General features: G+C 37.8%; 1 protein-coding gene across 1 annotated transcript in view; it reads right to left on the bottom strand.

The window, feature by feature from the left end:
• Window positions 1–853: 853 nt before the first annotated feature.
• Window positions 854–27,283, bottom strand: part of KCNH5 (potassium voltage-gated channel subfamily H member 5) — a 250,185-nt gene continuing 223,755 nt past the window's right edge. Inside the window, exon 11 of the mRNA XM_059694117.1 lies at window positions 854–7,389. Within this exon, the coding sequence (XP_059550100.1) occupies window positions 6,442–7,389 (948 nt within the window). The 3' untranslated portion in view covers window positions 854–6,441. The remainder of the gene's footprint in view (window positions 7,390–27,283) is intronic.

The following is a 27,283-nucleotide window of genomic DNA, read 5'->3' as shown; positions in this document are numbered from 1 at the left end:
ATTTGCCCTTTGGTTTTGCCTGGTGATATGCCAGAAAAATGTTATAACTAAAGAAATCTGGATGTTATACTTTTGCTTCTGTTCAAACGTTTTTGTTGTTGTTGCCCATTCACAATGTGTGTGTGTGTGTGTGTGTGTGTGTGTGTGTGTGTGTTTTATAACTAATGGAAGATCCAGGCTTAGCCAATTTTTCTCATGGAGAGGTCTGCACATACTTACACAATAAAGTATCTATAATAATAAAAGCGTAATATGCTAATTAGACCAGACAGCTTTACAACCTTCTGGATGTCCTTCTGGACATCCTTCCGGATGACCTTCTGCATGAAGCTGGGGCCGTGAGGGCCAAGCTCCTTGCATGAATTTCATGCATCGGGCCTCTAGTGTGTAAAATAAAAATAATCTAAAGCAATGCGCACCAGTAAAACTAAGGTAAAACAATGAAAAAATATTCTATATAAACTCACCAGAGTTGATTTGATTTCACCCATAAGCATTATCAATGACCATGCTTACACCCCCATGAGTCTAAATGGCCACCTCCTTTATGATCCTCATTGTATATCTGTTCCAAATTGGAAATGCAAATCTTGATTTGGAATCCTATGAGCTCATGTTAGCCTGACACCAGAACCTATTTCAAACCTGACTGTTTTTCTTCTGTGTAACCCCACATACATCTCAAAATGACTTGTTTTCCTGGACCAAGATGAGTATTTCCTATCATGTCAAATCGATCTATATCAACCCTCTAAAAAAACATTAAATGTCATGCCACAGTTGTAAGAGATTTTATTATCTAAGCTGCTAACAACATGTGAAATGTAAGTACAAAGTTTACACTGACAGCAAGTTGATTGAAAATATTTATTTACATATGTGTAGAATACATATGTAATGCAACTGTGAGTTGGAATGCCATAGACCTATCACAGTGGATACAAATATAAATGTCACTGAGCATTTTGCAAATAAATCAAAAGGATTACAATGGATAGTAAAAAGTAACGGTCAATAATGACCAATCCCCTTTAACTCTCCTTTAATATTCTCAAATATATCAGGCATTTATAACTAATCCTTCTTTAACTTGAGAAATGGTGTTTGCTTTCAAAATAACATCTAACTCCTAATTGTATAACAGTTTTTAAATTCTGACTTGGTGGAAAGATTACAGAACTAAATATCTCCTCAAGTGCATAAAATTTTCTCCTTTGTTTCTATGTGCTCTTCTTTCCTTACCCAAAGGGTCATGGCAAATTAAGGGACTACAGCTTTGAGTGTATCCCTTAATATACAAGACTCTTTGTAGGATGAGCAAAAATTAACAAAACAAATCTCATTTAAAAAAATAAAATCTTGCCTGGCTAGTGTGGCTCAGTGGTTGAGTGTCCAACCCACGAAAGGAGGTCAGGTTCAATTCCCAGTCGGGGCACATGCCCAGGTTGTGGGCTGGATTTCCAGTAGGGGGCATGCAATGATGATTCTCTCTCATCATTGATGTCTCTATCTCTCTCTCCCTCTCCCTTCCTCTCTCTGAAATCAATAAAAAAACATATTAAAAATAAAAATAAAATGTTCACATGCTAAAAGTGGCTTCCTTGAGTTACCAATATTACTAATTATATATTATGATTTTTAAAATCCAAACCCTCTCACTAAGGACACAATAACATGGGTGGTTTTAAAATGTAATTTAAATGTGTGTTTGTTTGTTTTTAACCTTTTTCTTAACTTTCTTCAATTGAAGGTACACACTGGAAAACTGGTTATTGGAAAGAATTCTTTAAATATTAAGAATTTTGTTATAAGAACAACTGCTGTTGTGAAACAGTATATCTTGAGCAAGTCATGATTATTTTTATGCAAAAAAGTTGAAGTGCCCTATACTTTAAATATTCACCAATTTATTTACTTTTTTCACAAAATTGAAAATTTCTGCTGAGCACTATGACTCAGTAGAGTAAGAAAAAAGTCGTATTTACATATATATTTTTCTCTCTTCCCTCAAAGGACTTTTTTTCTTTGTATGTTTATTTGATTAGGAGTTCCAAATACCCAGGTAATTTTCAAGTTTTTCGCTCACATGCCTCTTACTAATGATTATTTAGCCCCCCATGCTTTCCCTACCACCTTCTGACCAAAGAAGTCTCCTCTAAAACCTAGAATATTTGGAAAGCATATCTTGGCTGATCTATGAAAAAAAATTAAAAATGATCATTTGTCTTAATGTGATTTTCATTTGAGAGAAAGATGACTTTCATCACTTAACATTGTCTTGATATAAGAAGGGAGCAGCTCTTTGTTTTATTATTTATTGGTGGGGAAATTGAAGCCCAGAACATATCAAAAACAAAATAAAAACAACAGTATCTTCCCCAAAGATACACTGCATTTATGGCAAAGCTAGATTCAGAACCATAGACAGATTGTTTTCCAAAAGACTGAACTTTCCTTTATCCCTTTCCATCAAGACCACAAGAGAAATACTCTTACACATAACAAAGTATTAAAACAACATTCACATCATTAAAAATATTCATATTTTAAAGTTGTCCCTGTATTATGTACATCCTAGAGAAAAGTTCTCATTAGCTACATAAAATTTTGGAAAAGAGATTGATAAAATAGCTTATAAGATAAAAATTATACAAGATAGTACAATTCATTAAGAATGACAAATAATTTCACCAGTACCAGCCAGTGCACACTTCAAAAACAGTCATTGCTCTAAAGACTAATTAAAACAAAATGTTTTCTGAAAGAATTTATTTATTTAAAATAGAACAACATACGGGCCAGATCTCACAAGTGAACAAAATCTTCTTAAATTTAAGAGAAGCTGTGATTGGCATTTAGGCTCCAATAAGATTAAATTTCAAAATGGCACTTTAGTTAGTGGTCATAATTCATATTCCTATTAAAGTGCTGGGTACTCCAGGAGCAATTTAAAACCCCAAATTTTCTAATTCTCTGATCTACATAAATTTTTTGATGAAATTCTTGGGACATTTATATTTCTATATTTAATGTGAGATGAAACCAGTGTCCATAATAAAAGGTTTCCATTTTAACAATGAAGTATGCATCTCTACTCAACATCTATGCCAAAACCATCCTAAGTTCTACTTATGTCAACATGGGACACTCTCAACTTTGTCATCTGCCTTTCGTGTGCCTATTTGTCTTTTATTATAAGCTCCTCTATCTACCAGATCACATTTAGTGCAATAATATCCTAAAACAGACAAAACTTGCCATTATGATGCACAGTTCACATTTCCTTCTTTATTTGACTTTCACTATTGTGTTACACCCACCTGTCCAGGGTACAGCATCTGATCTTATATATTATCATAGAAAAATAATGAAGGTGTGTAAGTTGCTTTGGAAAATGTTTAGATTTTAAATACATTTCTATTTATTCCTATTAGTGCATTGTTCAGAAATATCATAGTAAAAATTTTATTCTGGATGCACCAAGAGCATCTATACAGTGTAAGAATAAAACATGCAGTCATCTGGTCCCCCCAAAGGGAATCTACAGTCTATGCTGGTTGAGGCAACACAGAACATGATTGTATCATTATTGCACATATTCAAGCAGGTGCTCACCCTTCATTCAAATCTGAGTAAGTTCAACTGGTAAGAACTAAGGAATGCGGGAACCTAAAAGACTACTCTATGTACAGTGTTTGCTGAACACATGCATTCCTGCTGAAACAGCAGAGTGCATTCAGCAGCTCACCATATCATGCAAACTGGAACAGAGGTGGCTATAAAAAAAATACAGTCATAACTGTACCAGAAATAAACAATTGATACATTTCTCTCCTTTGTGACACTTGTAGTAGCTCAAAAACCATACGTTTCTTTCCCGTATATGTGAACAATAATATTATAGGTCAATTTGATGAAACTCTGAGTCAATGCCAGAACACAGCAAGTACTAGTATATGTACCACTAATATGCAAAGGCATGGATTGCAGCTTTACACTGGCCGTCTGTTTCACAGTCATTCTCTTACAGCTTTACAGCAACTGTTTTTGTTGAAGCACATGGCTAAAGTTAAACTGACCACTTTCTGTACTCAGATTATTTTTACCACTCATCCACCTTTAAAAAGCTTAGCCAAACTTGTCTCATACTTAGTTAAATAGAAAAGTACCCTGAAATTCAATAAATGTCAGAGGTCAAGAAAAAGGTACCCTCCTCACCCTGAAATCCCAATTTCAAGACTAATACCTCACACCAGGGGTGGGGAACCTTTTTTTTTTCTGCCAAAGGCCACTTAAATATTTATAACATCATTCATGGGCCATACAAATTTATCAACTTAAAAATTAGCCTGCTATGTTTGGTCAAACATTTAAGTAACTCACCCCTAATACCTTGGCAGGGCCAGACCAGATGATGCTGTGGGCCTTATACAGCCCATGAGCCAGATGTTTCCCCACCCCTGTTTTATACCACGATTACCTCATTTTTATGCGCCTATGGTAGGTAGATATTGTAGCATAGCATGGAGACATCGTCCCCTGACAACTTCCATTATGTGTCATGGAAGCTATGGGCACAAAGGGAAGAAAATGGAACCCGTGGCCCAGAACATCTGTTCGGAGACTCCTGAATGAAAGAGGCACATCTTGTGGGCATGTGAAGAAGTTCTACTACAAATTCTAAAATGTCAGCTTTTTAATAAATGACTTTGTTTTGCACTTCTCCAGTCTAACTGTGGTAAGTTTTGTTTCTGGTGGTTTTGTTTGTGGATGTAGTGAGATAGGTAGAAAAGCTCATAAAAATGGGTACAATTGATCAAAATATCTCCTTTGATTTTGCTATCACCTTGGGGACAGATGGTCCGATAATGTACAAATTCAATTGGTATATATTCTCAACTTGATGAAAATGTTGACTGCCCTGCTCCCACTGGTAAATGTCAAGCATGCACCAATTCAAAAGTATGTCTCTCCAACCAACTTTACAAAATACCCTTTAGTCAAGAGGAATAAGTTCTTCTGTGTTCTTAGGAATGAATGTGTATTTGATTCCCAATACATATCATTTAAAGGATTAGCTATACATAACTCTTTGTGACTTTTTTAAGTTGATAATAGGCACTTTCTAAGAGGATTTGTGACCCAAAAGACTCTGAAATTCAGTCTCTAGTACCCCCCTTTCCTAAGTGGTCTGCGTGAGCCACAGGAGTCTATGAACTCAGCAGAAGTCCAGCAGTAGAACTGTGTGCAAAAAAGCTGTAGAAAACTGTAACCAGAATAAAATTATAGAAAAGCAGTTATCTGAGTTGAGCAATTTAACATCTACTTCTTAATTGTTTCTGGGTTTTTTAACCACATTTCATGTGTTATTGCTACACACAGAATCATGTGTGAGCAATTCCATACCTGTGTCTCATCCCTCCTAAGTGATAGATAAGCTACAAAACTTGTCTGTTTTACATTCTTTTTTATTTAAGTCATTATAGGTAAAACTTTGATATAATTACTTAAATGTTTTTTGTTTGTTTCTTTCTTTGTGAAGAGCCTTTTAACTTCACCCTTGAACAAGTTTTAGAAACACAACTTTAGAACATCCATCACCTTCAGAAGATCAGCATCTCTAACAGGAATGGTTAAAAGGCCCTTGTACCCTGTGGTGCAGTATTTCTATAATAATATACACTATATTAAGAGTTTTGTGTTTATGGGGTTGATAAAATCAGCTTCCAAGACGGAGGGGATAGGGATTTCCTTACACAGAAGTTAATGATTACTATCTAAGTATAATGTTGAAAAAGAAGAGGTATAGTTGAGCAAAAATGCAATTCATGCACAAAACCCATAGCAATAAATTTTCAATACCCCACACTGCTATCTGACTCAGGCAACAAAACAGTCCTTTAAATGGAGAAAACATTGCCTCTTGGGGAAAAATAACCTAACACTCAGTTACAGAAAAATAACCTAAGGAAAGAGATCATGAAATGGTTCTAATAGTTTACAAAGTTGAACTCTTCCTTGGCATTAATCTATAATTTTAACTCAACAGAACAGTGAGGAAATGACAGTGCAGTCTACTCAGCCTGAGATCAAATTTGTCATGGCAACACTGGCAGGTTGGACCCTGATTCTTCAAATATTACATTGCCTCAGTTAACAAAAATCATACTTTTTTAAATTACAGAATAGAGATTATAAATAAAAGTAAAGTGTGCATGCAGTCAACTGCATAATGTACAAGCAATATCTATGTTTTTAATAATCATCTTTGGCAGGCCAGAATCCAGCTGGACATGCAATATTTACATATCAAAATCCATATTGTGTTCATCATATTGAAAGCAAGTGAAAATATATATGTATATACTGTATATACACATTCTGTATATAGATGTATATACTGTCTTTAAGATATTAACAAATATATATGTATAATATATATTAAAAGTGGATTTCACCTTTATCAGATTCAGGTGACTCAGGCCTGGAAACACTAAAAATATCCTGACATGGTATTTGGGGAGGTACTTGGAGTGGCGTTTGGGATTCCGGAGAAGAGGTCTGGGGTGCACTTTTTTCTGAGAGTATTTTTAAAATTTCTGCCACCTGCTTCTCCAGGGCAGTCATTCTGCAACTTAGCAGTTGAATGTCCTCCTTGAGTTCGTGTTTGACTTCCTGCAGTGTGGTCTGTAAGGCTTGCTCGGGGATGGGATAAAAGGGGTGCTTGGCATCAGCCTGAATGGGGCTGTGCTCCAGCGGACTTCGCACCTCACCAGCCTTATCCAAACGAAGGTCACTTTTTGTAATCCCACTGTCACAAGAATCTGTCTTCCTTAATGGATTTTTGGTCACACTGTTCTCTGAGTCGCTGCCCTTGGGGTCCTCTGACAACAGCCCCATAGACTCGGCTTTAGTGACATTATTCCAGTCTTCCTTTTTCTCCTCATGGGCTCCCATGTGATTCTTGAGTCGCAGCCACCCTTTCCCATTCCCGTTCTTCATTCTTATGGGGCTGTTGACTTTGAGACATTTGGGGTCAGCACCGCCATTGGGCTTGAGCTCCATGGCATCACGGTTGTTCTGCTTGAGGGACTCGCTTGTTCTCACGAAGGCCAGAGATGTCTGAATGGGTGTGATCTGTGACACTGTGACCACACTGGTGCCTGTGATGGAGGCTCCATTCTGTAAGGAGCGGCTCTCTACCTGGAGCTGGTTCCGCTCGGGGTCGCTCTGCGAGGAGCCCTGATTCCGCAGCTCCTTCTGCTGCTTGAACTTCTGGAAGAGCTTTCTGACCGGGTGATCCACGGGGATGCTGAGCGTGACTTCATTCTTCTGCCTGAGGCGCTCCTCCTCCTCCTTCTTCACATCGCTGATTTTACGGAAAATGATCTGTGGTGGGGCAGAGATATTGAAAACACAATAAAAACAGATGAATTTATAATTGTGTGACGGCATACAGATGTGCTTAGTTTTACAGAGGAAACCCTCAAACCTAGGGCAAGGTCATTTCTGAATGGAAAAAAATATTCCCATACTATTTAACAAAAGCAGTGTGCTTAAAACTCAACATAGGGCAGTTGACTAAGATTACTTAGCTTACTTAATTCTAGGTGAATGTAGTGAAGAAACAACTGAATAGAGATACTGCCTTTCTAGTTCATGTTCCTATTTAATGGAAAATATATTAGTATATGTTATACTAAATATGTTAGTATATGCATATGTGTATATACATATATGAGTAAAGAAATATATATTTATCTCTTAAATTTACTTGTAAAATGTCACTGTTTTTGTATAATATATATATATATATATATATATATATATATATATATATATATATCCTATATAATAAAGAGCTATTATGCAAATGGTCGTCACACCCTCATGCCCTCACAACAGGGTCGAGGGACCTGAGGCTGCACCCCCCGCCCTGTGGGGCTTGATGGAGCTGGGGCCGGCCTGGTCTGGGTCTTGCATGATTTCAAGGTGCACGCGGGTGATGGGGACTTGACTCTGGGTCCCACAGTGTGCCCCAGACTCTGACAGGAGGGAGATTTTCATATATATTTTACTAATTTTCTTTCATTTATGATACTTCTATTATAGAGAAAGGGCAAGTAGCAATATTAAAATATTTCCTCTAATTAATTCCCTTTTAATGTGCACAAATTTCATGCACCGGGCCACTAATGTATGTATATGTATGTGTGTATGTATGTGTGTGTGTGTATATATATACATATATATATATATGATTCAAAACTACTTTAATACCATCCCCTGTTTAAGGGTCAAATAGTAAGATTTCCAGGGTTTAAAAGTACTGGAAAGTTAGACAGGTTATCCACAAAAGACATGGGTTGGGCATAAGGAAGGAGTAAATGTATTCATATGGCTCCAGAAGGCAGAACTTGGATCTATTAAAAAAAAAATTCTGGAAGGTAAATATCACCTGAATATATACACTTAATTTCAAGCTGCTATCTATTAATTGAATAATTTGAAAACTCGTGATGCTCACACTACTAAAATATGCAGAGAGAAGTAAGAACTTTGTCCAGGTGAGACTTTCACTGAATGGGAGGTTGGAATCTTCAAATTCCAATATTTTTTTACATTTTAAACATAAAATTAAATATATAGTACATGTGATGTTAGATGTATATCCGTAAATAAATAAGCAAACTTTCATGAAAAATATCTATTTTAAAAATAATACTGGGAATGTATAATTTCAAGAAAAATAAAAAATAGTAAACTATATAGGACATTACCACTTATATTATCAGAGTTAGAAGTGAATTTAATAGTGTAAGATTTTTTACTGAAGAACAAAATAACTGCAGGAGAAGGCTGTAAGGAAAATTCAAAAGGAAGTGAGATGAAGTGCTTTCAGAATCAGACAATTTTATGATAATAGCAAAATAACTTACCTCCATCACCTCCTCTGATTTAGTTGTTGGTTAGATTAGAAATATATGAGAAGTACAGAGTCCCTGGCATATGAAAGACACTCAAAAAAAATGTTGGTTCTCTCCCTTGAACTCTCATAAAACACTTTGTATTTGAAACCATTTTCATCACTTCTTGAAGATTCAGCAGTTTCCAGGAGTAACACATAATCATTGATTTTATAGCAGAAACCAATACTAATGATGGTCACTGTTAACAGAAAATTCAGGGAGATAGCACTTCTCTAAGAGCACATTTTAAAAATTGAGATTGAGGCACTAAAAACAGCTTATCATGTACTAATAATTGGAAATTTAAAATAAATATTTTCTAAATTTAATAACTGTCTGCAAAGACCAGCATATTTTTCCCATTCTAGAGGCACCTTTTTAAAAAGATGCAATACTAATCTCCAAGTCTCCTATCAAAGCTCCAACCGTGTGCTTAGAGGTTTTTCAAAGGGCTGACATGTTTCTTACACTTCCTAAGTAAACAGAGCTTGTTCTAAGACTTTAAGATATTAACACTCTTTGGGACCCGACAGATCCAAACATGGAAACATAGATACTTTATTCCTGTTTCATCCCCTATCACCGAAAATGTACTCACTTTGGATCTATGAACTGACATGAGGAGACTGATGCAAATAACTGGCCACATCCTCCTTCACACTCAATTCCTGCCTTTTTTGTTTATTTATTTTAAAGGCTGTTGCTTAGCCTTTGATAGACATAGCCTTGATGCAATAGCCTTCCCATTTGGGAAGTGACAATAGCCTTCCCATTTGGGAAAAAAGGATCTATTTCAAACTCTCAGTGGAGCAGGATAGGTAGGTGCCTGACATAGGGATGCCAAATAAAATGCAGGATGTTCTTGCAATATTTAGGACATACTTATACTAAAACATGTATACACTACTTATTTGGATCAGACATATTTATACTTTAAAAACTATTTATTGTTTACTAGAAATTTAAATTTAACTGGGTGGTCCTTTGTTTTTTGTTTGTTTTGTTTTGTTTTTTTGCTAAATGTAATGTCCTACCCAAGCTACAGAATTTGAACTGGAGCCTCACTGAAAACAATAACACTTAAATTGGATCAACTATTTACCATTATCAGGCTTTTAAAACAAAATTAACTTTAAAAAACATTATTGGATTAGATGGAGCTTGTTAAAGGAGACTGAATTTATCTTGTATATTTTGACTGCAGAAGAGAAATTGTGACTAATTGAGAAATAGTTATAAGAAGTTTACATATAACAAAGAGATTGTCTACACATTTATTTTCTAATTTAACTGTCGTAACTACTCTGTGCAATAATTCCTAGTATTCTCACGTTAGAGAAGAGCAAACTAAGGCACAGAAAGTTTGAGTGGTTTGCCTGTGGTCACACAACTAGTGGTGACCAGGATACAAATCCAAGGAGTCGGATTCCAAACAGTTTGCTCTTCATTACATCTCTCAGGGTAACGCTGACACTTCCTTCTGGACCTTGTGAAAACCCAGATAGTTAAGTGGATGAAATAGGGAGTTTCACACCCAACAGGTAATGCGTCACAAAGCATTTGCCATGGAGAACCATCCCTGTGCTTGCTGAGTAACTGATACCCTTGACAAAAAAGCTGAAGAGAGTCTTAAATGAGACGGTCTCTATACTCTCCTCACTCTCCAAGGCAGACAGTAGACTAGCTTACTCTCCCAGCAGTCGAAATACATGCCACCATTTGTAGCTTCTTGTCCCCTTCATGGAAGCCCTTGTCTTTTAACTTGCTTCAACATATATTACATTTATTACATTTATAAAAGGCAGGGAGTGGAGAGGGTCAAAGAATGTGGTTTTCCCTATACCAGCCGTGGGCAAACTATGGCCCGCGGGCCGGATCCGGCCCATTTGAAATGAATAAAACTATTGAAAAAAAAAGACCGTACCCTTTTATGTAATGCTGTTTACTTTGAATTTATATTAGTTCACATGAACACTCCATCCATGCTTTTGTTCCGGCCCTCTGGTCCAGTTTAAGAACCCATTGTGGCCCTTGAGTCAAAAAGTTTGCCCACCCCTGCCCTATACTCTAATACCATCTTTGGTAATGTTATTGGCTAGTTAATAATATTAATAACAGGAAGAGAGCAAAGGAAAGGCCAGACATTATAATCATGGTCATCTGGGCAGCTTCACCAGGAAGCTTCAACTTCACACTCCCCAGGGAACCACCAGTCCATTCCCTGCAGATCACTGGGGGACGGAGTCCAACAAAGCAGGAAATGGGTGCATGTGCAGTGAAGTAGGGATGAAGTAGGGAAGGTGCTTGTCTGTCCGTGTAATCTGGGAAGAAGATACTTGGCTAGGGGGATAGAGCCACTGCAAGAGTGTGAAATCTTGAAGGGTTAACTGGTCAAGCCCTGGTCATAATCCCCAGACAAAGGAGTTCCCTCTATCTCTTGCTTCTTGTTCCCTATTGCACCCTCTTGCTCCATGACCTGCACCCACCATGTGCTTTTAAGCAGCCACACAGCTCATGGCCAGGTGAACCCCATATACAATGGACTGCAGCTGGGACACATCTAAACTAGCCAGATGCTGGACTAAACTGGACTTTAATATGGAGCGGAGACTCTGGATCTTAATCCTAGCCCTGCTGAAGACACGATTGGACATTTTCCATGGCGGAGGGAGGGAAATAGGACATTGGAAAGCCAGGGGCTTAATTCCACAGGAATAAAGTTCACTTGTCCTTGCAACATCGCAGGAACTCTACTTCCACGGGTAACAGGTGGGGACGCAGATAACACTAATACCTAGATTCACTTGTTTCTGGGAACAGGGACCTTTGTTTTGTTAACTTCTGTATCTCTAATGCCGACAACAGTGTCTGTTACCTTGAAAGACCTCAATAAATAAATGTTATTTATCAAATCAATAACCTTTTCATACATTCAGCAAATATGTTTGTGATCAGTTTACACATCAAAAGTATTACAAACAGGAAGATTGTTTTATAATTCTTTTATTATTTTGCACTCTTAGTCTAAACAATAAATCAATGCTATATGGATTATAATTCAGGGGTGGGGAGTGTCCAGCCCACTGGCATATAAGGCCCAGGAAATCATTCAGTCTGGCCCTGCCAAAGCATTAAGGGTGAGTTAATTAAATGTTTGACCAAATATAACAGGTTAATTTTTAAGTTGATAATTTTGTGTGGCCCGTGAATGATGATATAAATATCCAAATGGCCTTTGGCAGAGAAAAGGTTCCCCACCCCTGAAATTGATCATAATGCCCGCCCACCCCTATCTCCTCATTTGGAAGCCAGGGCCAGAGCTTCAACCCACAAATCAGTCTTTAAAGAACCTGAGTCAGAACAGTTTCATGGTGAGGATGTAATAACACCCATTAAGAACTTATTTCCCAGCTGATGGCAATACGACTCTTCCTTAATGTGAGGTAAGAGAATATAAGCACTAAAATTAAAAACAAAGAAACAGATAAAAATATTTTATCGTGTTTAAGGATTAAAGACTAATAATCTACTGAGGTGCCACCACCACTTGATCCATGTCTTATCTGTAAAGTATAATAGCTTTGTGTTCTGTCTTGTTACAAAGAATGCATTATGTCACAAATAAGAAAATAAAACAGCAGGGATGCCTAAAGTAATTCACTGTATTTCAAAAACATTAAAAGTAATAGGCCCTCTCTATAAACCCTCATAGTTTTGAAGATAACTTTATGACCCTTAACTCTAAATTTGAATAACAATGTATTTTTATTACTAAGGAGCCACATTTCATCATAAAAATAGCATGGCAATTATTCTACATTATCATTACGAGCATTCTCAAATATATTCTGCAGAATCTTTCCTTTTAAGAGGTGCCTTTTACTTTTAACTATTTAATCATGTATATAATAAAATGGTTCAACTTAGTAACAGAATGGAAGATTGATAGATTTTATTTTGTTAAACACCTAAAAAATAGCATGTTCCTATTTGGATTTTTTAAAAATCTGCATGCTACTCTTTGGAAGTTGGAAGAATCTGCAAACTTATTAATTAAGAATTTTCATAATCCAATTGATTCTTATATGGGCAAGGTGTCATACAGAAGTAAAATGTTCCCTGTTAATTCAATACATTAGCTATATAAATTGTACATAATTATTACATGGAAATGATAATGATTTATTTCTAGAAAACAAAAACAACCCACCCCCCAAAAAATAGTTTTTAAAAATGTTAAAAGATCTGAATGAAGTTCATAGGAAAGCAACGTAAATGAATTAAACCATGTAAAAGAAAAAAATGTATATGCATGATTATCAATGTGGTGTCGAAAGAAACCAGCCTTTAAAAATCCAATTTTGAGATCAACCAAAGGATTTGTATGCATGCATATGAGCATAACCAATGGGCACAGACAGTAGAGGGGTGAGGGCATGTGCTAGGGGGTGGGAGTGGTTAGGGAGAGGCCAGTGGGGAAAAAAGGAGATATATCTAATACTTTCAACAATAAAGAATTTAAATTTAAAAAGTATCCAATATTCGTTGTTTTCTCAGAGGCTTTTCACTTGATGCACTCTGTCTCTTCCCCCCACCCCCGCCCCGCCAATCCCCATCACCGCCACCAATGGCAAATTAAATAGCTGATGAACACGACAAAAAATTGAGGGCAAATTTAAAAAAGAAAAGCCATGAATCAGGCTGATTCCTGTCACACATCTACTGGTAGAATGCACAATAGCATGTACTATTCCTATGATCTGAGAGGTTTATTTCATTTAAGCTTTTCTTCTCCGTGCTTCATTATGTTCTGTGAAGCCCATGCTGGAAGGTTTAATTTATTTAAATGATAAAAGCTTCTAAAACTTAACAGGGAACATGGCCAGCTGAGCTTTCCATTTCAAAAGTAGGACATTTGATTATAAAAGTGATATCAAAATGGAGTAAATTGAATGTGTACTGAACTTTGAAATCCCATAAAGGCCAGGGGGAAAAAAAAGGTTAGAATAATTTGTTTAATGACATAGATTCAGTGGTTTATAATTTGAAGGAGGATAGCAGCGGTGTTTTCTCTCAAATGGCCCATCGCTTTCTGGATCTGTGAGTCTGGGGAATTGACTATGAATTTATAGGGGCATGTGATCAAGCAGCTGCTCCTGTTCATCTGACTCATGGGGTCTAGTTGGTTTGATTCTTTGTTTCTTTTTACTCTTTCTACAAACTTAGTCACTAATCCTAACTCTAGTCCTTTCACTCCATTCCAACCTGAACTAATACAACAAAGACTTATATTTATTAAACACTCCTTGCTTAGTGCTCTGCAAATAAAGTTACTAATTTCTCCACTGAAATATCCAGATCAGAGGCTATAAGCTCTTTCTAACAAAGGCCACAGCGATGGAGCCGTGGCTGATGGGCATCCAACAAACTGAGATGTGTGAAGGGAAAGTAAGGATGACTCATCAATCTGTCTTGAAATATGGTGGCCTTGCTTTACTTGGGCCACTCATTTATCTTCAAGCTCTCCAAAGGCAAGTGTAACTGCAAAACCAGCTCAAACAGGAAAGGAGCAAGGGAAGACCAAAGAGTATAGACATGCCATGTCTACAGCTTTACCAATTAGTGCATTTAACACTCTCCAAGTCTGTTCCCTGCTGATTGATGGGGAAAGGCACTGGGCAAAGGCAGTTTAGATGGGTGCCCAGGAAGGTCTGAGTGACGTGGGAAGGTACCTACCCGTTTGCCAGTCATACCTGGGAACAAATTAGTGGTCAGAATGGGTGTGGCCACTGCAAGCAAGAGAAACCTAAATAGTTAAACTTCCAAACAGAGGAAGTTCGTTCTCTCTCTCTCTCTCTCTCTCTCTCTCTCTCTCTCTCTCTCTCTCTCTCACACACACACACACACACACACACACACAGGCCCTGGGTCCTCTTGGGACTCCTGTGACAGGGGGCTGCTCTCCCTTGTGCCCACCTCACACACAGCCATGTGGGACTCCTACAATGGATTCATGGACTAAACCTGGACTAAACACTAAGCTACAACTGGCTATAATGTGGAACAGAAGCTCTGGACTCTGGTCCCACAGAACCAAAGGACTGGGGCATAACCAGACTGTGAACACCAGAACACTTTTAAAAGCAAAGAGTCCACTGTCTAGGAATCTCTTGGTGCTGGAGCCCCTTCCCATAAACAGACAAGCTCCAAGGTCTTCCAATGAAAACTTGCCCAGCCAGTGCTTCCACACACCTGTTCCCCTAATTCCTTAAAAAATGCCCGGCACCCAGGAAACAGGAGTTCAGGTTTAGAGTCATAGCTTTCCTGTTCTCCTTGCTTAGTGCTCTGCAAATAAAGTTACTAATTTCTCCACTGCAATTTTCGATGTTTAGTGTTTGACCCTGGTAAAATCAGGTAGAGGAACTCTTTCTGTTTGGTAATAAAAATGATGTGTTAATGTCTAGTTCAGCTTCTTAGGTCCCAAATAAAATTTAAGGAATTAATTAATTAATGTGAAAAAGGAAGAAAGGGAGGTGAGTAGAGCAGGTGAGGGGATGAAGAGAGGAAGGAAGGAAGGAAGGAAGGAAGGAAGGAAGGAAGGAAGGAAGGAAGGAAGGAAGGAAAGGAGGGAGGGAGGGAGGAAGGGAGACAGGGAGGAAAGAAGGGAGGGAGGGAAGGAGGGAGGGAGGGAGGGAGGGAGGGAGGGAGGGAGGGAGGGAGGGAGGGAGGGAGGGAGGGAGGGAGGAAAAGGATGGAAGGAAGGAAAGAAAGAAGGAACAAAATGTATCACCCCAAAATATGTCTTTTTGGCATAAGGACTATATTGAGCTGGTTGTTTTAAGAAACAGCAGGCACAGGAGAAGTTCTGAAAATGGAGAAGTGATCCTTTTGTAAGAGACATTTCAATTTGTAAGTGAAATCTCTTCTTGTAAGAGTGTCTCCCTCTTTGTAGGAGGAAGAGAAAGATGATTCTAAATCTCTAGAAACTCTTTGTCAATGGAGAGGCATTGATCTAAATCTAAATAACAACTTAGCCTTGTTTACTGTGCTTTTCTTGGTACCCAGCCCCCCCCCCCCAGCAATAACTGGCCTCCCCACTTGTTATTAGACTTTTACTTTTCTCCTGTTAATATGTCATTTATTTTTAGCCAAGAAGGGTAGAAGGAAAATTATTATTCACTTCCTCCCCCACAGAAGGAAGAAAAGAAGAAAGGGAGAAACGTAATACTTTTTTGATTTTGCTAATGTGGATGAAGGTGGTTAGTAAGATGCAAATGCAGAACATTGTAGAATTACTGATACAATCCCTGAATTTACTAATGAAATGTTCTAGGCCACATTTTCCTTTACCATATAAAAGTTCATTAATATGAACTCTCCAGGCTATCATAAATATGAAAATATATTTTTCATAAGAAATGAAACATAGATTACAAACTCCATTACTGAGTTTGGCATAACTGGAATAAAGTTGATCATTATATGTTTCCATTACTAGAGGTTTTTCATTTAAAAAATAATAAAAGAAGGAAGACAAAGTCAGCTATAGTAAAAAAAATACCAAGTGTTATTTAAACAGAAATTAACAAATGTTGGCATGGTATAGCAAAGTTTTGGAACCCTCACATATTGCTGGAAGGAATATAAAATGGTCCAGCCTCATGTAGAAAACAGCTCAGCAATTTTTCAAAATGTTAAACATAGAGTAACCAAATGACCCAGCAATTCCATTCCTAGGTATATATTTAAGAGAAATGAAAACATACAGAGACATAAAAACTTGTATATAAATGTTCACAGCAGCAGTATGCATGATAGCTAAAAAGTAAAAACAACCCAAATATCCATTAACTGATGAATCAAATGTGATATATCCATACAACGAAATATTATTCAGACATTAAAAGGAGTGAAGTTCTGACACATGCTACAACATGGATGAACCTTGAAAACATCATGTTAAGTGAAAGAAACCTGACACAAAAGGTCACATATTGTATGGTTTCACTTATGTCAAATGGCCAGAATAGGCAAATTTACTTAGAAAGTATATGAATAGTTTCCAGGGATGGGGTAGAGGGGGTAGTAGAAAATAGTGAATGATTATTAATGGGTATGGGATTTCTTTGGGGAGAACGTTATGGAATTAGATAACGGTGATAGTTGCACGACTTTGTGAATATACAAAGAAACAATGAATTTTATATTTTAAAATGGTCAATTGTGTGCCAAGTGAATTATATCTCAATAAAAACCAAGCAGGGCCCAGCTGGTGTTGCTCGGTGGTTGACGGTTGATCTATGAACCAGGAGATCATGGTTTGATTCCTGGTTAGGTCACATGCCCGGGTTTCGGGCTCAATCCCCAGTAGGATGTGTGCAGGAGGCAGCCAATCAACGATTCTCTCCCAACATTGATGTTTCTCTCTCTCTCTCCCCCCACTTCCTTTCTGAAATCAATAAAAATATATTTAAAACAGAAACAAGCAGGGCTCCCTATTCAAAGTGATGAATTTCACGATAGTAACAGCAGAGCATTAAACCAGGAGCAGGGCACTTCTCAGTGCAAGGCCCTGTGCAGCTGCACAGGCTGAGCATCCACGAAGCCCCCTGCTAGGAGGCTTTCTCTTAATGCCCCCGGTGGAACTGGGTCCAGTGTATTTATTCTACAGAACCTACCCCATGACACTTATTAATGGTGAGATGCAGCAGCAAACAAGATATTCACTCACATTATATTTGTTAAACACCTACCATGTTCTACTCTCTGATTTGGAGTTAGGTAGACATCAGTAAACAAAACAAAACCCTTTAGATATTTCTTATAATGTCAGAAGGTGATGTGAGCTACAAAGAAAAATAAAGTGTGTAAGGGCATAGAGAATGGCTGAGGGGTGAGGTCTCTATGAGGAAGTGATATTTGAGCATAGATAGTCATGGAGTGAAGAAGCAGGTCATGCAGACAGCACGGGGAGAGGGGTCCCTCAGGTGAGAGAATGCTTCCTATATCTGAGAAACAGTAAGAAAGACAAAGTGGGTGCTACTAAACATGGAGAAAGTGATGGGAGAGGAGGTTGGGTAGGAGGCCAGACTCTGGGTTTTAACATGAGGGAAAGGCATGGGAAAGGATCGCCCAGGCTGCTGTGGGGAAATAAGCTGTAAGGTTGGAAGGATAGATAGAGTAACCCATTTGGGTGTGGTTTTTTTGTTGGTTTTTTTTTGCATAATTCGTGTGAGACATAATGGTGACTTAGACCAGGGAGGCAGAAATAAAGGTAAGAAGTGGTCAGATTCTGGATTTATTTTGCCAGTAAAATTGACAAGGTTTGCTGATGGGCTACATGAACAATTTGAGAGAAAAAGAGGAAATTTTTTGAAGAAGTCTATCTTTAGTCTAATAAGCAAAAGGATAAATAATAGTGCCATCTTCTGAGATGAGGAAGCCTGGAATGGCAATACACAAACTAGAAAGACAAGCTATCCATCCCCCGACCCCCGCTAGGTACACACAGATATATGCCCCCATGCACAACATACAACAGTGGGACAGGCATAGGATAACTGATGAAACACTGCCATCAAAGGAGGCAGGGATCAATGGCTGAGAGGCTCAGCAGTCACTGGCCTAGAGCAGTGATGAAATGTGCCAGCCAGGCCTTGAAGGGCCCCCTTACAGGCAGTAGGGTAAATTCCTCTATTAGTCTCTCAGTCTGCTATCTGGGATTAGCTCTCTCATCCACTGTTCTCTGTGGCTCCTGATTCCATCTTTTTAGAGCATCTTTTTTTGTCCATGTTATTCTATAGTCAGACCTGATACGGGGATTGAAGAGTTTGTCCTATTTCAGCTACTTCCTGTCTGTGCAAATTTGGGAGCCTAAGGTTTGGTTTTGGGCTCACATAGTGAAACAATTTCTTAAAACCACACTTGTGACACATTTATAATACCTTAACCAATAAAGAAATTAAAGATAAAAAAATAAATAAAATACAAGTAAAAAAAAATACACTTGTGATTTCTGTAGCAATATAATGCTCTCAGAAATTTTAGTCAGTTTCTGATCTATTTACAGTGAATTCCATATACTGCAACCTCACAAAGAGTTCTTTCTTAGACATAATTCTCAAGCCTGATTTAATCCTTTGCTTTCTTGGCCTCATGTCTCTGTCTCTCTCCATACTGGCAGCTACACTGATGCCACCAGGCTAGGTGGGAGATCACTTTCATCATCTGATCTTTGCTACAAAACTGAGTCTTAAAGCAGCAGTTGCCAACCGGTGGTCCGTGAGGTCTGAAAGGTTGGCGACCGCTGCCTTAAAGGACTTTTCTGTGCAATGACTTTTCAATCTTATTTCCCACCCCCACACTCACCCCCATTCTTGATTCTTTTCCATATTTATTTATAAGCCAGCCAACCCTTGCCTGATGTCATCTTCTCATGGCTTACTAAATGTAACCAGTCCCAAACACCACTCATTAGTGATATTCTGCTTTCCATCATCTTTCAAAAGAGCCATCACATTAGAAGGCCATCACAGATAGCAATTTTACCAAACGGTTTGTCACTGAAAATTACTTGTCTCCACCCTTCCAAGTCTGAAATATCAATTTCCTTACTTATTTTGACTCCTGCTAAGTCAATACCACACATTTTAGAATAAATGGTGGCAGAGCCCCACTCTTGCTATGTAAGCTAGTATCTAGTAGCATTGCAATTGCCACCGACTTATTAGCATTTGCATATTTAGAATATTCTTTTTTTCCTAAATTCTCACCACAGAATTTTAGCACACTCAATTTCAAAGGAGCAAAACTTATAGAGAAAAGCATCACCATTTTGCTTTGTTGGATATGTAAGAATACAGCCCCAATCCCATAAATGACCCATTAAACTACACTGTCATTGACAACATAATTATTCTGGTCAGAGTAGCTATTAACTTCATCTTAGAATCATTGCACTAAAAATGCCAGAATTAGGGGAATTGCATTAAATATTTTCCATGGATTATTTGCTCATTTAATTTGCATGATGATCCATTTTATAGATGAAAAAACCGAGGCTTAAAGAGATTGTAAAAACCTCCCCTCAGTCTATACAGCCAATGAATAACAAAGTGGGGTTTCCAACCTGGGTCTACTGGACTAAAAAAGACTGATTCCTGATCTAATTCAAGAGAGATGCAAAGTATCTAAAGGATCAAAGGCCTGAGAGAAGGACATGGAATGAAAAAGGACGTTGAATCACTTTAATAATGAAATAAGCCAAAAGTCCTGATTCTAGGCTGGAAGTTTAACACACACAGAGAGAGGTATATATATGAATATGTAATAGGGCTCCAGCATGCAAGTAGAAAATAACATTATTTAACGTTTGGCAAAATCGATCCATTTTACAACCCACTTTAGCATAGTTATCTCATTTTTTCCCCACAACTCTATAAATCAGGCAGGGCCATTATGATAATCCCTATTTGACCGATGAGGGTCAGAAAAGTTATGTGACTTGCCTAAGCTCACTTAGCCAGCAAATGGCCACGCTGGGACTGAAATCTATTTCCTAATGGCCATCCCAATGTTCCTTCTGCTATTCCATGCCAGCACTCTAAATGCTATGTGTAATTTTGTCTTGTAGTTTACATTGCACTTACAACTATATTACCTACTAGATCTCATGTGACACTATTCCTTTGTCCCCAGGTACACAGCTAACATGTGGCCTTGTCTTTCGCCTGGTAAGATAATTATTGGGCCTCAAGGAAAACAATTACTCAGGTAGAGCAGTTATAATCCTTTTAAGGATTTTTTTTCATAATAAAAACAATTTCTGCAGCTTTTGTTTGCAAAACAAATTCTGACATGTTTATTTTAAAATGTGTTACTTTTTGCATTTGATATCTGAAAAATAATGCAGCTTTTATTCAAGATCACATACAATTTCTTCACTGCTGAGAAATACAGGTTTTCTCTATTGGAGTATTATCTTTTAGACAGATTTAGAAATGTGTAGCTAGATAATAGATTACTTTTTAAATATTTTACAGTTGGAATCAAATTTATACAAAAGGGAATAATTCTTGGGTATTTCTTCATGTTGTGAAATTTGACAGCTGAAACTCAGAAGAGTTAAAGTGATTAGGCACTTGGATATACAATCAGTCATTCTCAGCTAGACCTAGACCTTACTTTTCCTGGTTTCTAAATCCACTCTCCAGTTCCCTCATGAAAAATTTAATTCTAGATCAAAATGTGCAGTAAGCCCGGCCGGTGTATCTCAGTGGTTGAGCATCGACCTATGAACCGGGAGGTCACAGTTCGATTCCTGGTCAGCGCACATGCCCAGGGTTGCAGGCTCGATCCCCAGTAGGGGGCGTGCAGGAGGCAGCTGATCAGTGGTTCTCTCTCATCACTGATGTTTCTATTTCTTTTTTTTTTTTTTTTATTGATTTTTTACAGAGAGGAAGGGAGAGAGATAGAGAGTTAGAAACATCGATGAGAGAGAACATCGATCAGCTGCCTCCTGCACATCTCCTACTGGGGATGTGCCCGCAACCCAGGTACATGCCCTTGACCGGAATCGAACCCGGGACCTTTCAGTCCGCAGGCCGACGCTCTATCCACTGAGCCAAACCGGTTTCGGCACTGATGTTTCTATTTCTTTCTCCCTCTCCATTCCTCTCTGAAACCAATAAAAATGTATTTTTTAAAAAAAAAAATGTGCAGTGAAATGTTTTTGTAAAGTCTTGGGGCGTCCGTTAGGAGGCAAGGATTTTAATACTTTCTCTGACACTGACCACCTGTGTAAACTTGGCAACTCCAAGTAGCCCGTCTACACATCAGGTGTGCTTAAAGATCTATTTAAGGGAAACCATTCTCTATTTTAACAGGATGATAGAGCTACTCCATGTAAAACAGACATCAATAGTTAGACCTAACAAGTGGCATAAGGATTTCACCTGGGGCAGAAATCTCTCCTCTTTCATTCACCACTTGGATTTTTGAACTTCCATAGAAGCAAAATTAGCCATGCAAGTGACTTTTCCCTGTTTGGACCACCTCTACTCTACTCCAAATGAATAATGTGTTCAATACATTTAGATAATGCAAAGTAGTGTATCAGATACACTACTTGATGTTTAATTTAGAAAAAGGTTACTAGGAACAGAATTGGTGACTAGTGCCACTTCCAACTCGAAAACTTCCTTTGCAGGATCCTCTAGAATTGGGATTTAGAGTACCTAACAGAAAGAGCAATGAAGGGTCATGTGGAGACTGGAATCCCAGTCATAGCCAGGGCTCTAATCAGCTATGTTACCTTGTGTGCAAGTCCCATAATATTTTTTACTTTAGTTCTTTTAATAATGAGGATGGTGTTAGACTTAGGTTTTCTTTCGTTTCAGCATTAACGTTCTTCAAATATATGAAATACAAGGTCAGTACCCAAAGCTAAAAAACAAACAAACAAAAACACTTTGAAATAAGACAGTCTACTGCATGCCCTTTAACTCATTCCTAACATAACTTCTTGCCAGATGATAACACACTTGCCTCATTTTACAGGTGTCAAAAATTCCTTTCATCAAACCCTACTGAGGCTTTTATGACCCTCAGTAACAAGTATAGATCTAGGATGCATGTTGTTTGATTTTGCTTCTACTGGAGGCAACTGCTTCACATGCTGTGCTGAGAGATAATGAAAATGTGCTGCTAATTACCAGGGTTTTTGCTTCCAAACATTGCCGGCCAGAAATTGAACTGTAGTGTCTAGAGTTAAGAAGTAGCTAATAACTCTGTCCCTACAGTGCTGAACTGCAATTAGTTATTCTAGTCAAAGTAGACTATGAGAAGCTCTATGGCTGTTTCTTTAGTGTAGCAATTGCCAAGAGCTGGATCCTACAATTAAAAAAAAAGAGTGGAGCTGTTTAAATGACTGGGATCGGCCGGTACACCTGCCCACAAACGTGCATAGGCATATGCACACAGCAAAGCCAGCAGAGGTCACAGAAGTCAAGCCTCAACAGGCATCATTGGGAAGTCTGATTAAAGAGATCTCAGCTCTGCACAGTATTGAAGCACAGACTGTGACAAAATTGTGCATGAATACTTCACTTGAAACTTTCTATCCTATATAATCAAAAGCTAATATGCAAATCAACTGGACAGCAGAATGATCAGTCGCTATGATGTGCACTGACCACCAGGGGGCAGACGATCAATGCAGGAGCTGCCTCCTGGTGGTCAGTGCACTCCCACAGGGGGAGCATTGCCTAGCCAGAAGCCCTGAGCCGGCCAGGCTTATGGCTGGCAAGCGCAGCAGCGGTGGCAGGAGCCTCTTCCATCTCTGCGGCAGCGCTAAGGATGTCCAACTGATGGCTTAGGCCCGCTCTCCATGGTGAGCGGGCCTAAGCCGTCAGTCAGACATCCCCCAAGGGCTTCCAGACTGTGAGAGGGTGCAGGCCAGGCTGAGGGACCCCCCTCCCCATCCCAAGTGCACGAATTTCATGCACCAGACCTCTAGTATAAAAATAACCATGTAGTTGGAACCAAATCTAACATTTGTTAATTAAAACTATGTATCTGTGATTTTTCTATTTATAAGTATCTTTATATAGTCAAGATAGATCTCCTACAGTCATATTCTATTTATTATTAACTAATTTTGTTAGTGTTGGGTAGAAGAACCTCATACTCCATATATTACCGTGATTGGAGGCACTGTCTTCTACTAACATAAATAACATAATATAGAGTAACTTGAGAAGAGTTTTTGCCCTGTTTCTTAGAAAGCACAAATTACATTAGCCCAGTTGATACTTCAGAGAGTTTTCGCTCTGAGGGAAAGATAATCTCTGAGGAGAGAACTATTTTCAGTTGAGGATCACATGATAAAAAAGAGAAAATATGAGAGTTCATAGTTGATTGAGGACATAAGGGTGGAAGGAGAGGGAATGTGAGAGTTCACATTTTTGAGGGTCAACTGAGCTTCAGACACATACAAGGTGCAGAGAACACAAAAATAAATGACTTAAATACATGCAGGGATATACCAGGTTTATGGTTTAGAATACTAATGTTAAGATGGAAGAAATGATTCCCAAAATGTTGTGCTTATTTTGCATTTTTTTATAAAATGTAGAATTAATTTTTTAAGGTCTTTAAAAGATAATACTAGGATTTAAATTTGTTATAATCAATCAATGAATTAGACCCTACTCCCTAATGAAGTAGACCCTTTCACTAGTATGTTACTACAATGCAATGGGGGTAATTCAGTGTATTGTAATTCATCAAAACTTTATGGGAGCTGCTCCTTACAGGCTTATAGATACCGAGAATACAATCATGGATAAGATAAGTTTGCTGCTTACAGTCTGGTAAAGAATCAAGGTATATCAACAGGTAATTTTCAATACAATATGCAAATGCATATATCTATCTTAGTTCTTGAGGATCTGTAACAATTCTTTATATATTCTAGATATGCGTTCTCTATTGGGTATTTGTATTGCATGATACTAAACAGACCAGTGTATCTTTTTTCTTTATTGATTAAGGTATTACATATGTGTCCTTATCCCCCCTTTGCCACCCCCCACTCATGTCCTCACCCCCCTGTTGTCTGTGTCCTTTGGTTAGGCTTATATGCATGCATACAAGTCCTTTGGTTGACCTTCCCCCCTTACCCCCATCCTACCCTACCTTCCCTCTGAGATTTGACAGCCTGATCAATGCTTCTCTGTCTCTGGATCTGTTTTTGTTCATCAGTTTAATCAGAAAGGATATATGCACCCCTATGTTCATAGCAGCACAATTCACCATAGCTAAGATTTGGAAACAGCCTAAGTGCCCACCAGCAGATGAGTGGATTAAAAAACTGTGGTACATCTACACAATGGAATACTATGCTGTGGTAAAAAAAAGAAGGGATTCTTACCATTTGCAACAGCATGGATGGAACTGGAGAGCATTATGCTAAGTGAAACAAGCCAGTCAGAGAAAGATAAATATCACAAGATCTCACTCATTTGTGGAGTATAATGAACAACAGACCAGCGTATTTTTAATTGACCTTCACTTAATCAACATGATTAGCTTGACCGCCACCTCCCATTCTTTTTGTAAAACATATTGACTGATCCCCAAGACAATTGTCCTGGCTAAAGTGGGACATATGGACACCAATATATCCAGGTACTTACTCAACATTGCCACTTACAATAGCCAACAGCATGTCCCAGAACAAACTCCTGCCTATCAGACCTCCAGAAGAGGATTGCACATATCCTGTAGATCCTGAACTTTAAGCTGAAAACAAACAATGCTTAGATGAGACTTGCTATTGTCTACTCTGTGTTCTAGGTGTGGAGAGAAGGGTAAGAAACATAGTCAATCTCTGTGACATATTACTAATTTATCACAACTGTTTCCTCTGCTTCCCTTACACAAGGCTAGATGACACTTCCTTAGCCTCTTTTAGAGATAGGAGTTGTCATATGACTGCGCTCTAGTCAAGGAAATATAAGCAAAAATGATGTGCATCATATCCAGGGATAGTACAATTTTCCTGCAGGATCCACTCTTTTGTTGTCAGCAGGAAAGAAAGGACCAGTGCATTTAAGCAATGATGCATTTGAAAACTGGAAGGATCCTGGGTATCTGGATCACTCAGTGGAAGAATTCCCACCAAACACTTGCTTTGGGTTGATATTTAAATGAGAATTGAAATCTTATTGTGTTAAGATACTAAAATTTGGGGGTTATTGATTTTAGTTGCTGGCAGTTCCTTTAAAAAGAAACTGAAGGACTTTGCAAATTTCCAGTTTGATTTACTCTTAGTGTCATATAAATATTGTTTTATCGATTTGAAATCAAAGAGTAAATTAAAATAATCTACACTTTGCATGAAAATCAGGGTGTTTTGTGTTTTTTTTCTTTCTAGACATTGCAAGAATATTTTGTTTTCCTAGGCATTTGCTCTTATAATTCTAAATAAAAATATAGTTTTGGACTTAATGGATTGTATGCCAGAAGAGACATGAGGATAAAGTATTATCTTCTGATCCTTCTTTTACTAAAGCCAAAATAAAGTTCCTGCTAAAGTATAGTTATTTAATTTTAAGAATTGCCTGAGAATCAGTGATTCCTATAGACAATATTAGCTTATCGCCTTTGATAGTTATGGGGAAAATGGTTGCAAGACAGCAAGATCAATAACTTTACAGCAGCAATGTCCACCATGGATCAATTACTACAATCAACGCCACACGTAACCAAATTACATGACTCATATCCCGTCTCTTCTTTTCTTTTATTACTCTTCACTATATGTAAAGAAAACCTTCCAAATTGTTTTATCTTGTTTAATATTGACAGAATCAAGAAACCTCTTTTCACATCTAATCAAGAACAACAACATGGAAGTGTTTATTTGTTAAATGAATCTGATAACATAAACTCACAGAAATCTTCATTTCTACTGGGATGACATTAATGTATAATAAATATGTCTTTATTGGTAGACAGATTTCATCCCTGGTTCAAGGACACCCATACGTAGTTTCCTTGGTAAGTAAGCAGGTAGAGTAAAATTACAAAGGCGCAATTTCCAATTGGGTGACATTTAACATATTCCAAAGAATAAGTATAGATTGGTGGGAGTTGGGAGGTGGTTATAGTATGTGACACTCTTCCAACAATGTCATTTTTTTTTACTTACCCTATTTGTAAAAAATAAATTTTTGGAATTCTGAAAATATAATTACTGACCAAAAATTATTATATTTTTGGAAAAACAAAAGAAATAAAGAGAAAATGTCACTGCAATAATTCAATATAGTTGCCTTCCTTTTGAAACACAGCATTTATTTTTTAGTTATAAGCTACGTGTATTTAACAAACAGCATTGATGGTTTGCACATGGAATGTGGATATATAAATGTAGTGCAATTTTTATTTAAATTCAAACCTTAATTGTATTTATATGCCTTGTTTTAACCTTCAGAATAAATATGTTGAACTGAGCATGAACATGCTAATTATAATACTTATGGGAATTTTATCTAAATGTTATGAAATATTCTAAGAACACCATTATCAAGGATTTAAATGTGTTGCAAATATACTTTTGAAAAATAGCACCCAAAAGAAGAGAGAGAAAATAAAAGGATCTCAGTGGTATAAGATGGATTTTGAAGGATGTTCACCAGTGGCCTCATTTTCTGTGGTTTTGCCCCAATACTGAACTAATCTGATAAAACCAGGATCCTGAATCATCCCTTCAACTGGCCATTGTGATTCACATAGTCAGGCTGCTGTGT

This window comes from Myotis daubentonii, chromosome 1 (genome assembly GCF_963259705.1).
Source record: "Myotis daubentonii chromosome 1, mMyoDau2.1, whole genome shotgun sequence".
Classification (NCBI taxonomy): domain Eukaryota; kingdom Metazoa; phylum Chordata; class Mammalia; order Chiroptera; family Vespertilionidae; genus Myotis; species Myotis daubentonii.
The sequence above is the reverse complement of the archived record's forward strand: the minus strand, read 5'-3'. Positions and strand labels throughout refer to the sequence as shown.